General features: G+C 34.6%; 1 protein-coding gene across 3 annotated transcripts in view; it reads left to right on the top strand.

The window, feature by feature from the left end:
* Positions 1-16,432, top strand: part of LOC127424678 (prickle planar cell polarity protein 3-B-like) — a 74,783-nt gene extending 58,351 nt beyond the window's left edge. For all 3 annotated transcript variants that reach the window (XM_051670063.1, XM_051670064.1, XM_051670065.1), the window contains 4 exons: positions 5,843-6,214; positions 6,874-7,185; positions 8,304-8,681; positions 12,490-16,432. In XM_051670063.1, the coding sequence (XP_051526023.1) occupies positions 5,843-6,214; positions 6,874-7,185; positions 8,304-8,681; positions 12,490-12,908 (1,481 nt within the window). In that variant the 3' untranslated portion in view covers positions 12,909-16,432. The remainder of the gene's footprint in view (positions 1-5,842; positions 6,215-6,873; positions 7,186-8,303; positions 8,682-12,489) is intronic.
* Positions 16,433-16,859: the final 427 nt, after the last annotated feature.

The following is a 16,859-nucleotide window of genomic DNA, read 5'->3' as shown; positions in this document are numbered from 1 at the left end:
CTTCCCTATCCACACTACAGCATGAAGACATTTTAAAACTGATCCACTTGGGAGAGCATTTTCGAAAAGCTCAGTTTTTGCCAGACAAAAACGCCGTCTCAGTGGTGACTGAAGGCCAAAACGTAGAGAAAAAGATGCGTTTTCAAACAAAAAAGTATTAGTGTGGACGTGGCCTAAGACACTTCATTTTGGCCAAATTTAAAGGCAGCGTCGCATGTATCCTTTGTAGAGAAGTCAATCCCAGCACTATAAAAAAAGATGGTGGATTAGTCAAGAGAATAGATTATACACTCACCGGCCACTTTATTAGGTACACCTGTACATCTACTTATTCATGCGATTATCTAATTAGCCAGTCGTGTGGCAGCAGTGTAATGTATAAAATCATGTTAATGTTCACATCAACCATCAGAATGGGGAACAAATGTGATCTCAGTGATTTGGACTGTGGCATGATTGTTGGTGCCAGATGGGCTGGTTTGAGTATTTCTGTATACTGCTGATCTCCTGGGATTTTCATGCACAACAGTCTCTATAGTGTAAAGAGAATGGTTCGAAAAACAAAAAACAACCAGTGAGCGGCAGTTTTGCGGATGGAAACACCTTGTTGAAGAAAGAGGTCAACGGAGAATGGCCAGACTGGTTCAAGCTGACAGAAAGGCTACGGTAACTCAGATAAACTCTCTGTACAATTGTAGTGAGCAGAATAGCATCTCAGAATGCACAACATGTCGACCTTGTGCCAGATGGGCTACAACAGCAGAAGACCACGTCGGGTTCCACTTCTGTCAGCCAAAAACAGAAAACTGAGGCTGCAGTGGGCCTACCTTTTGTGTATCTCAGCAGAAATCCAGATTTGTCAGACCAGGCGATGTTTTTCCAATCATCTACTGTCCAGTTTTGGTGAGCCTCTGTCCACTGCAGCCTCAGTTTCCTGTTCCTAGCTGACAGTAGTGGTAGCCGGAGGGGTCTTCTGCTGCTGTAGCCCATCCGCCTCAATGTTCGACATGTTGTGGGTTCAGAAATGCTTTTCAAATTATTTTGTTTACAAGAAACACATTTAAATAAAGATGAACATATAAAATTAGAAAAGTTAGCTGCAGCTCAAGTATTCGCATCATCATTTACATCGGCAAAAAGAGGAGTAGCAATATTGGTTAAGAAACATTTTAACTTTAAAAGTGAATTTAGTAAAATAGATAATGAGGGAAGATATGTACTAGTGAGAGGAGAATTAGAAGGACAATTAATAAATCTAATTAATGTATACAACCCACCTGGGGAAAATGTACGTTTTTTAAAACATATTTTATTATTGTTAGTAATGGAGGTTAAAGGAATAATGGTTATGGCAGGATATTTTAATTTGGTTATGGATGAAGAACTAGATACTCAGAGTATAATAAAACATAAATTAATAAAAGGGGCTACACTCTTGCAACAAGCAGGTGAGGAGCTGGGGTTGATAGATGTGTGGCGTTTTATGCATCCGCAGATTAAAGAGTTCACATATTATTCTGAAGCTCATAATATTTATTCTAGACTAGATTATATATTTATGTTTAAAAATGATGTGTTAAGGGTAAAGAACTGTGAAATTTTACCAATAACTGTAGTAGATCATGCAGTAGTGATAATGGAAATGGAGGTTAGGAGTATACAAGGAACTTCAATATGGAGGTTTAATAATTCTCTTCTTAGGGATAATATTTTTAAGGATAAAATAATGCATTGCTTTAAAAATTATATACAGAGTAACAATAATGGAGAAGTGACACCAGTTATAATGTGGGAGGCTGCTAAAGCCACAATGAGAGGGGAAATAATAGCATATGCATCATGGTCAAAGAGAGAAGTTAATTAAAAAGTTTACAGGAAAAGCATGTGAAAAATAAAAATAAGGAGGTTTATGAAGAGATAAAGGAGGTAAGGAAGGCTTAGATAAAATAGCAATAGTAGAAATGGAGAAGATTTTAATGTATACTAGACAGAAATACTATGATAATAGTGCAAAATCTCTAAAAATGTTAGCATTTAAAAAAATTTTTTTTTAAAAATCTGTAATAATGAGTATAAGGGATAAAGATTTAGTAGAAAGGAAGGGAAAGTTAGAAATAGTTTCATGTTTTAGAGATTATTACCAGTCTCTTTATAAACCAGATTCAGACATTTTGGATACAACTAAAATTAAAAACTACTTGAATTTTTGGAACCTTCCTACTATTACAAGTCAACAAAATAAAGTTTTAACCTCTCCAAAAACAGAAGAAGAGATTTTAACAGTTATTTAAAAAAGTAAAACAGAAAAATGTCCAGATAGTAATGGATTTATAAATGAATTTTATAAAGACTATAATAAATTGTTGTCCCCAATATTGAGTGAGGTTTTCAACTGGATTTTAGAAAAGGATGAGCGGCCACAGACATGGAACTCATCCATTATAACCGTAATACTAAAAGACGGGAAAGACCCCACACAACGTTCATCTTATAGACCTATATCTTTGTTAAATATAGATCAAAAGCTATTTACATCAATAATTGCTACTAGGCTTGTTGATATAATACCAACAATAATGAACTTAGATCAAACTGGTTTTGTGAAAAAACGGGTATTGTATGATAATGTACGACGAACACTAAATCTTACTGATTATGCAACTAAAACTAAGAAACAAATGTTAATAATGACATTAGATGCTGAAAAAGCTTTCGACAGGGTTCTATGGCCCTTTATTTTTGAAACTTGTGAAGCATATGGTTTTAATCAACGGTTTATTAAATTAGTCAAAAAATATACAATCAACCAAATGCAAGAGTTAGAGCCAATGCAGTTCTTTCAGAGAAGTTTGCATTAATGAGGGGGACAAGACAAGAGGATCCCTTGTCACCTCAGATATTTGCTTTATGCATAGAGCCCTTAGCACAGCGTATACTAATTCATTCCACAATAAAAGGTCTTAAAATTGAGGATGAGTAACATCAACTTGCATTGTATGCAGATGATGTAATACTGTTTTTAACAGATGTAGAAACATCAATACCCTCAGTGTTAGAAGAGATAGATTTATATGGAGATTTGTCAGGTTATAAACTACATTTTAATAAGACAAAAGTTATGGAAATAGGGGGCAAATTACAAAAGGATTTTAAAAAGAAATATGATATTAAATGGAACCAAACTGAAATAAGGTACTTGGGAGTGATAATTCCAAACAATGTAGAAAATGTATATAAGTGTAATTATGATATTCTAGAAACTACTGTAAGACATGATTTTAAAAGGTGGAAAATATTACCATTATCTTTGAAAAAATAAGTACAATTAAAATGAGTATACTTCCAAAATGCTTATTTCTGTTTCAAAACCTTCCAGTTTATATACAGCTTAGTAGTTTTAAAAAGTGGCATAGCATTTTTAGAAAATGTATCTGGGATGAAGGAAAACTAAGAGTAAAACTTAAGGTCTTACAAAACAGTAAAGGAATGGGGGGTCTAGCGTTGCCTAACTTGGAGAATTATTATTATGCAGCCCAGGTTAAGCCAATATTGAATTGGATGCAAGTGGATAATACATCAAAGTGGAAAGTATGGAAACTGGGTCACTTGATGCAATTAGTACATTAATATTCTGTGGGAGAAAGAAAAATATGAATACTAGTTATTATTGCATAGATGAAACTTTTAAATGTTGGAGAAGAATTTGTAAAGTGATGAATGAAATAGCAAGAGATCCAGATTTTAAACCAAATGCCTTTGATGATGTATTTAAGGTTTGGGCTAGCAAAGGGCTTATACGATTTTATCAAATTTATGGAGACAATGAGATGGAGACATTTGAGAACATAGGGAAAAAATATGTATTGTCTAGGAAACTATTTTACAAATATCTTCAAATAAGAAGTTAAAACTTTTGACGATATTCACCCTCTGTTGCACTTTATGATTAAAGTTAGTAAAATTAACAAAGTAGATAATTTGATAGGATGAATAAATAAAATATTTCAAGAAATCAAGGATAAGGGTTTACATAATATTAAAATAAAATGGGAAGTTGAGTTGGAAAATAAAATAACAGAAGGAGATTGGAAACAAAGTTTGAAAGAAATTTTAAAAACCACGCAATCTCCATTTTGGCAAGAATACGCTTGGAAAGTTAATATGAGATATTTCATAACACCAGAAATATCCTCTAAGTATAATCATTCATCTTTAGGTTGCTGGAGAAGCTGTGAGGAACTTAAACTCATTATACACATATTTTTTATACTTGTAAAACAATAAAAAAAAAAAATGTGGATAAAAGTAATTCAGGTAATAGAAGAAATTAAAAAAAAAACAAATATAAAGATACAACATATAGTCTTGGGTATAAGACCTATGCTACTTAATAAAGATGAGATTTATTTAGAATACTGAGAATTACAGCTTTTAATGCAATAACAAAGTTTTGGAGAATCCCAAGTTTTTAAATGATTTTAGATCTAGTTTCCAAAGTACATTCTATGGAGATGATAACATATGAAATTAAGAGCAAAAGTATACTTTTTGAAAAGATATGGGCACCTCTAATATCAAAGAAAATAATATAAAACAAAGGAAAATACATTAAATTAATTACTTTTTTCATATAACACTCCCTCCTTTTAAATTTATTTATTTATCTATTTATTTAATTTTTTAGTCATTTATCAATATTAGTAATAGTAGTAGTAGTATTTTTTTATAATAATTATATAATTATTTTAATTTTTTTTATGTTTAAATAATATTATTTGAATTATTTGAAGGTACTATGTGTGGTTGTAAGAGCCTGATATATATATATGTAAGTAAATATATATATATATATATATATATATATATATATATATATATATATATATATATATATATATTATATATTATATATATTTAAGTACATTTAAATATTAAATATATATAATTAAAAATTAATAATAATAATAATAATAATATATATATATATATATATATATATATATATATATATATATATATATATATATATGTGTATATGTATATTATATAAAAGCATCTAATTATGTACTTGTTGGTTATTGTTTCTATTTATGTGGTTTTTTTTTAAGTGTTGGTAGTGGGTATTATCACAAAGGGAAGAAGAAAAAAAAAAAGAAATGCTTTTCTGCGTAGCACTGTTGTAACGTGTGTTTATTTGGTTTGCTGTCACCTTCCTGTCAGCATGGATCAGTCAGGCCATTCTCCATTGACCTCTCTCATCAACAAAGCCTTTTCATCCACTGAACTGCCGTGAAAATTGTGCGTGAAAATCCCAGGAGATCAGCAGTTACAGAAATACTCAAACCAGCCCATCTGGCACCAACAATCATGCCACGGTCCAAATCACTGAGATCACATTTTTTTCCCCATTCTGATGGCTGATGAGAACATTAACTGAAGCTCCTGACCTGTATCTGCATGATTTTATACATTACACTGCTGCCACACGATTGGCTGATTAGATAATCACATGAATATGTAGATGTACAGGTGTTCCTATTAAAGTGGCTGGTGACTCTTTTACCCAATATATGTGTTTGCTATGTATTTTATGCAGAGTGTTATGTAAAACTGCCTATGTAGAGCATTGAAAATCAGTCACTTATGAAGTTTCATTTACGATGCAGCCTTAATTGAGTTAAAAATATAACAGAATATTCTTTTCAGTTATGCCAGAAAATGTGAGTAATTACAGAGGAATGCAGTGGTTCCTGTTTGAGACATTTGTGATTAAAGGGTAAGATAGAGTCTTGTAATGTTTGCATTTTTCTCACTTTCTTCCTATCTCTCTTCCTCTCTGTAGGTATAGACCAGGGTCAGATGACATACGAGGGCCAGCACTGGCACGCCTCTGAAGCATGTTTCTGCTGTGCCTGCTGTCAGCTCCCTCTGCTGGGCAGACCCTTCCTGCCGCGCGGCGGACTCATTTTCTGCTCTCGCTCCTGCTCGCTGGGTGAAAACCCAGATAACTCAGACTCCTGTGATTCTGCCCTACAGAGCAATTCTGTAACACATAAACCCACTCAAAATCAGCAACGTAGTTCCACACCGCGGCCACAGGGGGGAATCAATCCCATTGCTTCCAGCTCTAAAGGCAGTACACAGAAGAATGCAGTCATAGCTACCAGTACAACAACAGTGAATGGGTGCAGTCATTTTCCACTGGAGAGCAGAGGTTCAGTTATTCTTGTTCATCATTTGTTTACTTTGCTCTTTATTTTTACTATGCTTTTTACACAGCTCTGTTTATAAAGGTATAGTTCACCAAAAATGAAAATTCTGTCATTAATTCCTCACCCTGATGTCATTCCAAACCTGTATGACTTTCATATGTGTAACACAAAAGTAGATGTTTTGAAGATTGTTCACACTGCTCTTTTCCATACAATGAAAGCATATAGTGGACCAGTGGCTTTCAAATTCCACGGAGGACTAAAAAGCACCATAAAAGTAGTTCATATGATTTGTGTGCTATATTCAAAGTCTCTGAAGTCATACAATAGCTTTATGTGAGGAACAGACCAAAATTTAAGTCGTTATTCACTGATAATCATCCCTTCCACCGTAGCGCTCAATTCTCATTTGTACTTTGCATATTCATTGGCATGTTACGGTTGGATATAAGATATGTGCGAACCAATGGCATTTGCCATCAAACCTTTTCATTTTTGGGTGAACTATTCCTTTAAAACACAACATGATGAAAATTACATCATAAATGTGGAAAATTATCACAATGAATAGCATGCACCAATAAAATCCAAGCTACATTTGTTGCATACTTCTTTTCAGAAGCTTTACAAATCTCTGATTTTCTTTTGGGTAATTTTGTAGGTGTTCACACCTCATTCCCTCGTATTCCAAAGGGTGAACTTCCACCGTATGGACAAAAACGCACACAAAACTCCTATTCACCCTCTCAGATCTGCCCTGGAGCCAAAAACAGGGCAGAATTACCATGCAGAGACCAATCACACATCAGCACGCACCAAGTGAATAACAGGACAGACAATTCATGCAGTGGTCTGGAGTTTACAGTGGAGCTGAATGGATATGCTGAATTTGGCCCTTTTCCAGCAAGCTGCACATCCAGGGGTACTTCCACAGCAAAGGACTGTGGAGGCATTGTTGAGAGCAGTTGTACAGGTAAGATTTAATTCACGGAGCATGATGAAATAAAGGAACAATCAACCCAAAACTGAAAATGTTGTCATTGTTTGCTTACACTCATGACATTCCCGACCCATATGACTTTTTTTCTTCCGTGGAGCACAAAGGGTGAATTTTTAAAGAATATTCTAGCCACTTTTTTTCCATTTAAAAAAGTGAAGTATACTGTAATGTGGTTTAATGCAATATATTCCAAATCTTCTGAAGCCATAAAATGGCTCTTTGTGAGGAACAGACCAAAATGTAAGTTGTTAATATCTGATAATCATTCGTGGAGAATAGGGTTGGGTGATATATTGAATATCCACAATATACTCTTCATGATTTTGCTGACGATAAAAAATTAAGCAGTATCGTGGGTATTGCGATATTTTAATGCGCTTATTATTTGACCAGTAGACTAATTTCACAATCCTTCAGGGCTGTGCAATTAATCAAAATGACATCAATATGGTGATACGGTGATTTTTAAACTACAAACGCCTGTGATTAAATAATCGGGTGACATGCTGTTCTGTGCACATATTTTAGCGCTTTTGCAGCAGTTCACATGCATTGTGAAAGAAACGTAATTGCAGGTTCGTGCAACTCCAAAGTCCAAACATTAACCGAGGATACTTCCATAAAAGTAATATATTGACTTCAATCCTATTGACTTCGCCTTTACCTGGAGCTTTTATTTTGACACTGATTAAACAAATTAATAAGTTTAATAAGTTATTAAACAAATCTACATATGTGGCACAGTATAACAAAAGTAGGAGATGACAGCGTTTCACCAGATGGGGAATATTGCACTTTCAGTGTCAAAATAAAAGCTCCAGGTAAAGGTGGTCAATAGGATTGAAGTCAGTATATTATATAAAACAAAGTTAATCCTTAAAATAATATGATAGTTTAATATCAATCAGTTTTATTATATAGAAAAAAAGTGGTCAGGATATTCTTCAAAAATGAACCTTTTTGTGTTGTAAGATTTCATACGGGTTTGAAATGACATTGGGTGAACTATCCCTTTACAGCAATTAGCCACAATTTTGCAATGTTCTGATTTTCTCTCTCCCTTTCTTCTTGCTTTTCTTCCTCCATCATAGAAATTCCCCCTCAACCTCCACCTTCAAATGAATTTACAGATGTAGATGACTCGGACTCCTTTCCGCCCCCTCCGCCCTCTGTTTTCTTCGAGCCGTATGATTCGCCAACCCCTTCAGATTCCCCGCCCACTGTCACTGAAGCGGAAGACCCTCCCACCGCACCTGTCCGCAGCAGCACCGCCCGGGTCAGCTTCAGAGAGCCAATCAGCTGCAGTTATTCAGTGGATGAGGAAGAGTGGGAGGAGCAGGAGGAGGAAGAGGTGGAGAGAAAAGAGGGAGAGGAGGAGGAGCAGGAGGAAGATGAAGATGAAGCTGAGGGGAGTTTGGGACACAGGTTGCGGCTGTGCAACGGAGTACCTGCACAAATGGACCTGTTGGGTAAGATCACACTGCTCGCTACTAAAACAATGTGAAGAAAGTGTTGCATTCTGCGTTGTTTGTTGTAGAAATGAAACCTTTCGGATCTGATGCATAATTGAACAGATTGTCTTTGAATAGGTTACTAATTTACTATGTCATGGTATTCTGTCATTGTAACCTACTGACCCAGAAACACATTTTGTGCACTACACTGCGAAACGTTATAATGACATTTTCATCAGGACTGTCAATTTCACACGTTCATTTAGTGCAAATAATAACATAAAAAATTACGTGTTAAAAAAATTTACAATTTATCATGCCTCCTGATTCGTACTTAAATTCTGTAATAAAATTACATGTTTTTCTTCCATCGGAGCTAATCAAGCTTGAGGAATCCAACATTTAACTTCACGTTTTATGTGCCGTGTCAACGGAGGGCAGTCAGCGCACCTCAACAAGCAGCACAGCAACAGAATGAGAGCCGCTCACACAGGACGTGCTCTTGACAGCTGGACGAAGCCCAACAAAATACGATCGATAATACGAAATACGAAAAATACGAGAGTGGATCTTAAGATGTGATTTTTAAAGTTTTGAGTACTTTTAAATTGATACAGCACTTAAAAATGCTTCGTTTATGATGCTGAAAACCAGTGAGGCACTCCAAAAGTGTCCATCTGATGCGTATGTACAGTACATAGGCAGACAATATAATTAAAAATAGTGCAGATGAAACACAAGAATGCGTCCTGTCAGAACAGGACACATTGACGAACTGAATTGCAAAATGGACAGCTGTCAATTGTAGGCTTCTAATCAATGATATGGGAATAAAACAAAGAGTAGATTGACTATTTTGAATATTTATAGACAATACATAATTTATTTATATACAGTGTATCTATCTATCTATCTATATATATATATATATATATATATATATATAGATATAGATATATATATATATATATACATGCATGAGTCAATATGTATTATTTACCTTATTTGGGGGACTTTCTCAGCAAATATTGATATATGCAATTAATTTCAAATAATTTGATTAATTAATCGGCATGTCCTGTAATTAAATAGATTTAAAAAATTTAGTAATTGACAGCCCTAATTTTTAAGTGTATAATTTGTTTGGCTCCTCAGTGTCAGTCTGATGCCACAGAAGACACTTGTGAGACAGATCTAAAAACCAGATGTAAACCGAATCTGTGATCTGGTTCCTAGATATGGCTTGATGCAAGACTGTTTTATCTTCCACTAGGTAAAAATCAAAAGTCTGATCCCTTGGAAAAGTATTAGTGATGTTTGCCGTAGTAAACACCACTAACAGTGTCCTGAGATTTGAATGCAGTCAAGGGTAGTGTTCCGCTCTCTGAGCCCCCAAGCGCCCTCTGGAGGAAGACAACGTTGTGTCTCATGGAGAACAGCTATAAGCTAGCAACATTTGCCACCCAACAGCCTTGTTTGAACAAAATAAGTCACCTACTAGACAGATTAGTCACCTTTCTGCCTGCTCTTTGTAAAACAGGAAATTACAAGTATAAAGATTTTAAAGAGCAAACTTTATCTGCTAGAGATGGTTGTTATTAAAGAAGAGACATCTTTGTCTAACATCATTACCAAGAGACTGTTGACCTCTCAGGTCTCTACTTTTGGCAGCAGCAGTCATCTTTTCAGCTTAGGGGTGGCCGTTATGACCGAAATCTTATATTACAGTATAAAATAATATGGTTATTTTTGCTGCCAAAAATGTTTGATATTTTACATAACCATCTTCTAATGCTTATTTTTGGATAATCCAGTGGATTAAATACTCTACAAATGAATGGCACTTCATCTCATTTGATACATTTCTCTTTTCATTTGGAACTTGATGAATGCAAACCAAAAGATTATACGGTAACACTTTACAGTAAGGTTGTATTTGTTAACATTTGTGAAATGCATTAGTTAAAATGAACAATGAACAATACTTTTAAAGCACTTACTAATCTTGGTGTTATTTTTAACATAAACAAATATATATATATATATATATATATATATATTTATTTTATTTATTTATTTTTTTTATTAAAACTGGGTATGTAAACATTAGTTAATGCTCTATAAAAGGGATAGTTCACCAAAAAATGACATTTCTCTCATCGTTTACTCACCCTCATGCCATCCCAGATGTGTATGACTTTCTTTCATGTGCTGAACACAATTGAATATTTTTAAAATATATCTCAGCTCTGTAGGTCCATTTAATGCAAGTTAATAGTGGTCAGTCCTTTGTAACTCGAAAAATCACATAAAGCAAACAGAAGTAATCCATACTACTACAGTGGTTAAATCCATGTCTTCAGAAGTGATATGATGGTGTGGGTTAGAAACAGATCAATATTCGAATCCTTTTTTAACTGTAAATCTACACTTTTACTTTCACTTTTACAGCTGAAAGTCACATGTGGTGCCTGTTTAGTTTCACTTTCACATCTGAAAGTCAAAGTTAAAGTGGAGTTTTAGAGTAAAAAAAAAAAAAAAGGATTTAAATATTGATCTATTTCTCACCCACACTTATATCAGTTCTAATATCAACCACTGTTGTCTTATGGATTCCTTTTATGTTTCCTTTATGTGATTTGTGGAGCTACAAAGTTCTGGTCACCATTCACTTGCATTATATGGACCTACAGAGCTGAAATATTCTTCTAAAAATCTTTGTTTGTGTTCTGCAGAAGAAAGTCATACACATCTGGGATGGCATGAGGGTGAGTAAATGATGAGAGAATTTTCATTTTTGGGTGAACTATCCCTTTAACTAACATGAACTCAACTGACAATTATATTTTCACAAATTAGCATTAGCCAATATAAATAAATGCTGTAAAATTTTTAATTTTTAATCACTCATGACACCTACTCCATTTACAAATGTTAACAAAACAACCTTTTACAAACAAAATGTTACTGATGATACATAATATCCATTGTAAATAACATCTGTTTATAATTATTCATAACAAATGAATGAAAAGCCTGTCATCACTGCAAAAACAGCTGCTACACATACTGTAAGTAACACTTGTGTAAAAAACAAAAGACTAGAAACAGTAAAACATTACAAATCTAACTGGATAAGACAGACATTATAATCAATGAATCTATCTACACTGAGAGTACCCATCACCAACACAGGCTATAGTTTGGTACCAGATTTTTTAAATCGTGCTGTGGATTTTCAATGGTATAAGCAGAATTGCAGAATCTCTTCTGGCTGACACATTTCTGATACATCATACAAACCAGCCCTATTCCTGCTGCTCTTTTAGTCACAAAATCTGGAATTACAATGTTTCTCATTGTTTCAATAAAATTGACAGAAAGGTTCAGTGGTATTGAGGCCAGACTGAAACCAAGGAGCAAAAACCGGAAAGTACAGAAGTTTATCATGATTGATTGAGGCTAACTGATCATATTAAGTGGATAGTTCATGCAAAAATAAAAATGTTGTCATAACTCCCTCATGACGTTTCAAACCCATATGACTTTCTTTCTTCCATGGGACACAAAATTAAACCATTCACAGTCCATTCACTCTCATTGCACCTTTTTTTTCTCCATACAATGAAAGTGAATGGTGACTGAGGCTGTCATTCTGCCTAACATCTCCTTTTGTGTTTCACTGAACAAGAACTTCATACAGGTTTGGAATGACATGAGGGTGAGTAAATGCTGAGCAAATTTTCAGTTTCAGTTTTTTCGGAAAGGGCGAACTATCCCTTTAAGTTGTTTGTAAATCTCATTCGATCACATTCTCTTTCAGATGGTTCGTACCACCGTGGTTTCCATCGGAGCCACCTTGCCACAGAAAAGCGAATGCGGCGTTTCAGAGGATCACGGCGCGACAGACCTCGTCTGGACACCCTGGACTACCGGGATGGGGACTGCAGACGTCGCTCCAACAGCGTCCTGGACGGCAGCAGGAATGGCAGCCTGAAACTGCACTCCTCCCGCTACAGACACGAAGACTCCTGCTCCACCTGCTCCTCTTCCTCAGACTCAGAGGAGGAAGGCTTTTTCCTAGGCCAGCGCATTCCTCTGCCACCGCAGCTGACGGGTGGAGAGAGGGTGAGGGAAGGACAGAGAGAGGAAGAGGATGAGGAGAAAAGACGAACAGGAAGTTTTAGGAGGAAAAGGACACGGAGTCTCAGTGGAAAAGACAAGAACTGCATACTGGCCTGAGACAGAGAGAATGAGGCTGTGTGCAGAATAGCATACTTCTGTACTACTCTTACTATTGCTGCAGTATACAGCATGTATACTAGGGCTCAAGAGTAAAAAAAAAATCTATTTTGCTGGCCCTACCACAAAAAAATGATGAATTTTATTTTTAGAAATGTATTTTTATATGTGCAAAAAAATTTTAAATAAATAAATGTTAAGATGTTAACCAAATTTCAAGACTATTGGATAAAAAATGCAAAATAACCACTTTTATTTTCAAGATAATAACTGGACGCCACTCGCTGAATTAAACATGCAACGTAATGCTATAAACAGAGTGACAACAATGAAGCATACTGCTGTTTGAGAGGTTATCAATAATGTCTACTGTTTAAAAATAATATAAACGTATATTGTATAGTGGACAGGATTCAGTAACAGTGTTGAGTGTAATCTGATCACATAATTAGTTACTATAATCTAAAATCAAAATTAGTGTAATGTGTTACATTTTATATTCTTGTAATCAGATTACAGTAACTGACTTTAAGTTCATTTCAAAGTAATTACATTAAGTACATTAATTGGGATACCCATATTTCTAAAATAATATTTACTATATACTATACTTACATTTAAAATGTGAACTCATGCGTCCATTTGTACTTCTGTCTGCATTTGTGTGTGTGACAGGAAGGAGAAAAATAGAGACATTATTTTGAATTTGTTGAGCAGAAAAACAAACGTTTCTATGAAAAGGGTTTAAAAAAGTAAAAAGTAAAGTAGTTAGTGATGTGATTACTTCTCAATGAAGTAATCAGTAATCTGATAACTTTAGAAAAGTAATTAGTTATTTGTTGTGGATTACTTATTTTGAGTAATTTTCCAACACTGTTTAGTAAGCAGTATTATATTCCAAACATAGCCTATGACACAGAAAATGTGTAAATAACTATAAAACTATTTTTAAAAAGTGAAGATTTTTTCCTGTTTAGGATTTTTAAAGCTGAAGTATGCAATTTGTGCACCACCAAACGGAATTGCTAAAATTAACGCTGTTTTCAAAACAGCTTTCTGAATACACACCGTCTGCCGTTGGTGAAACAAAGAGATAGTCCCGCCCCCAACTCACGCCATTGGTTTGAATAATGTTGTTGGGGCAGGTATAAGCGGTCACTCAAAACAAACACGGGAAGCGCCAGAGAGAAAGAATGCTTTCGAGAAAATTAACCTATGAATGGCTTACTTATAGTTGTCTCTGCATATTAAGTTAGGATAGGAGAAAGTATTTTAACAGAAAAAGTTGCATACAAGTTACATCAGCTTTAAAAGACCTTGCTGTGCACTTATATCACATTACAAGATCTAACACTCTGCTCAATAAACTCAACCATACCAAGGAGCTGCTTAGTCATGAACAAAGATCACATTATCTAACTGTCTGTGCATCAGTGTACCACTTCTATAAACAGGTGATTACATGTTATCTAATAAGTAGTTTCTAAAGGGTGCTTAGTCAAATTTACTGCCATTATTTTTTATGACAGGGCAGAGGAACATTTCTAATCCAAATTTGGCTTGGAAAAAGTCAGTGGCGGCCCATGCATTTTAAGTCTAGACCTGCAGTGCAATTAATGCCATTAAGAAAACACTGTTTCACAATTAATAAGACACCCTATGCCTATGGACATTATACATTAGGTCACAGCCAACTAATATTACCAACTGACATTTTAAAAACACGTCCATGCACGAAAGCCAAAACCAAGGAAGTCTATAATACCAGGAAAAAAGCTATCTAATAATATTTGCGATTTAAATGTTGCTTGCAATACATTTTGTTTCGTAAGGTTATACGGTTACTTTTCAAAACTTGATCCGACACTGAATGCTCCAGCCAGCCTAATTTACACTTAGAAAACTCTTGATGTTGCTATAACAATGCAAAAAGCACTTACCAGTTTAAGTGAAGATCAGCCCTCCTTTCTTGTCCATCTCTGGTTATTAAATCCATAAGGATCTCTTTTTCAATAGTTGCCTTTACATGGACCCTAGTAATCTGCTTGTGATCAGACATGTAGCACAGTCCGAATAAAAAAGTCTCATGTAACCACATCAGTCGGAATGAATTGGCCAAATCCTAAATAAAGGTCACTCGGATTGTAAAGGGTGGTGTAAACCTTTTATAATCCATTCGAGAAGAAAATATTTGCCATGTAAATGCTTGATTGGATTGCTTTCTGAAACTCGGACATTGTGCGCATGACGACAAGGGAACGCTGAACTCTGAGAAGACGTGTGACCAGTAGAAGATCAAAGAGTCACACACTATTGACCGCTAATATTTCAAAGATGTTTTTTATTGTTGCTGGATGGTAAATAGACGGTATATTTGAACATTCTGAATGATTTTTTTTATTTTTTTTATTTGTGATGTATTGTTTATTAAAACCAGAAGCCTTTGCGCAACATCATATCGTCATATCGTAAAAGAGCCAATCACCTTTTAGATACAGACATCGCATTGTTCAGTCGTCAGTCAACTCAAGTGCACGCATGCGCAATAGCTGGACCAGCCTGATAAACAATGTTTTAAGCGTGATCTGAGCTAAAGAACCAAATTGTTTCCATATTGTCAGAATTTACTGCTGATTTAAAAAATGTCCCTTAATCTTGACAAACAGTTTTTTTAGATTTCTGTCTTGGAGCTTTGCTTTAATTCCGCTTGTATAAAATAGCTGTCAGGGAGCGTTCCCAAGACGGCCGCTGAGTGGACTGACTTGCTTTGAAAAATACTTTGGCATTACGCATTATGTAATGATAAACATTTTCGAACAATAGTACTGTATGCTATATTGTTGTCACATGACCTCACTATTTTGCATGATTAATTGAGTAAGTGTCATCCAGATCTAGGAAATAAAAGCAGGTTTTTTGCATTTTAAATTTTTGTGGATCCATACTATAAATTGCAGTGTTGTGTGGTAGTATGCTATTTCAAACCAGCCTGTGTCTAGGTGAACAGTCTTTCCAATCATTCTACAAATATCTGATTATCTGAGCTTAAATTATTCTTTTAAAATTATATAAAAGAGTGTTGTTGAGGTTCTTAAAATAAAGATCACATTATATGCCATAGTGCATTTCAAAATCATTAAGTTAAATCTAAAACCACCTACTTCGAAGGGTTAAAAGGGCTGAGCAGTTGTAGCTTGTCTGACTAGTTTTAAAAGGGCTGTTTAATTTGCATTTTATGTGTAACCAAGTGAACCCTGTTGAAATGCAAACACTATGATGTTGAGTTGCTGCATTCGAGCATGTATTGTCATACATATTGTTTAAGAAACATGAGACAACCAACAGAATGTTCCATAATATTCCTTACATACAGTATAGTGAAAGACTGCAAACATAAGGCAATTACAGGCTGCATAGTAATAGAACGTGTGAAAAATGTCTCTTCATGAACTGTATGATATGTAAATATTAACATTTCAAACCTCAAACACATAAACGAGAGTTTTAATAAAGAAATATGACTTTCTCTTTGTGTTTTTGAAAACAGATCAAAAGATTGTAAGTTAGAATTATATTTTTATAAACGAAATGGTGATTGTTTTATATTCTTATGATGTTTCCTGCTTTCAGTTGTGACTTAATATAATTTTTAGGATGTTTTTCCTTTATTGGAGGAAAAAAAGAAAATAAACTTGAACCAAAGTATGATGGTCACATATACTGTATATATATATATATATATATATATATATATATATATATACATGCACTGGTGGCCAAAAGTTCGGAATAATGTACAGACTTTGCTCTTATGGAAAGAAATTGGTACTTTTATTCAGGACATTAATAACGTCAAAAATTACTATTACAACTTAGACTACTTAAAAGAATTATCATCCAAAAATCCTCCATATGCAGCAATGACAGCTCCTTGTCATTCTAGCTGTCAGT

Source organism: Myxocyprinus asiaticus, chromosome 33, assembly GCF_019703515.2.
Source record: "Myxocyprinus asiaticus isolate MX2 ecotype Aquarium Trade chromosome 33, UBuf_Myxa_2, whole genome shotgun sequence".
NCBI classification, from domain to species: domain Eukaryota; kingdom Metazoa; phylum Chordata; class Actinopteri; order Cypriniformes; family Catostomidae; genus Myxocyprinus; species Myxocyprinus asiaticus.
This window is presented reverse-complemented; position numbering and strand designations above follow the sequence as displayed.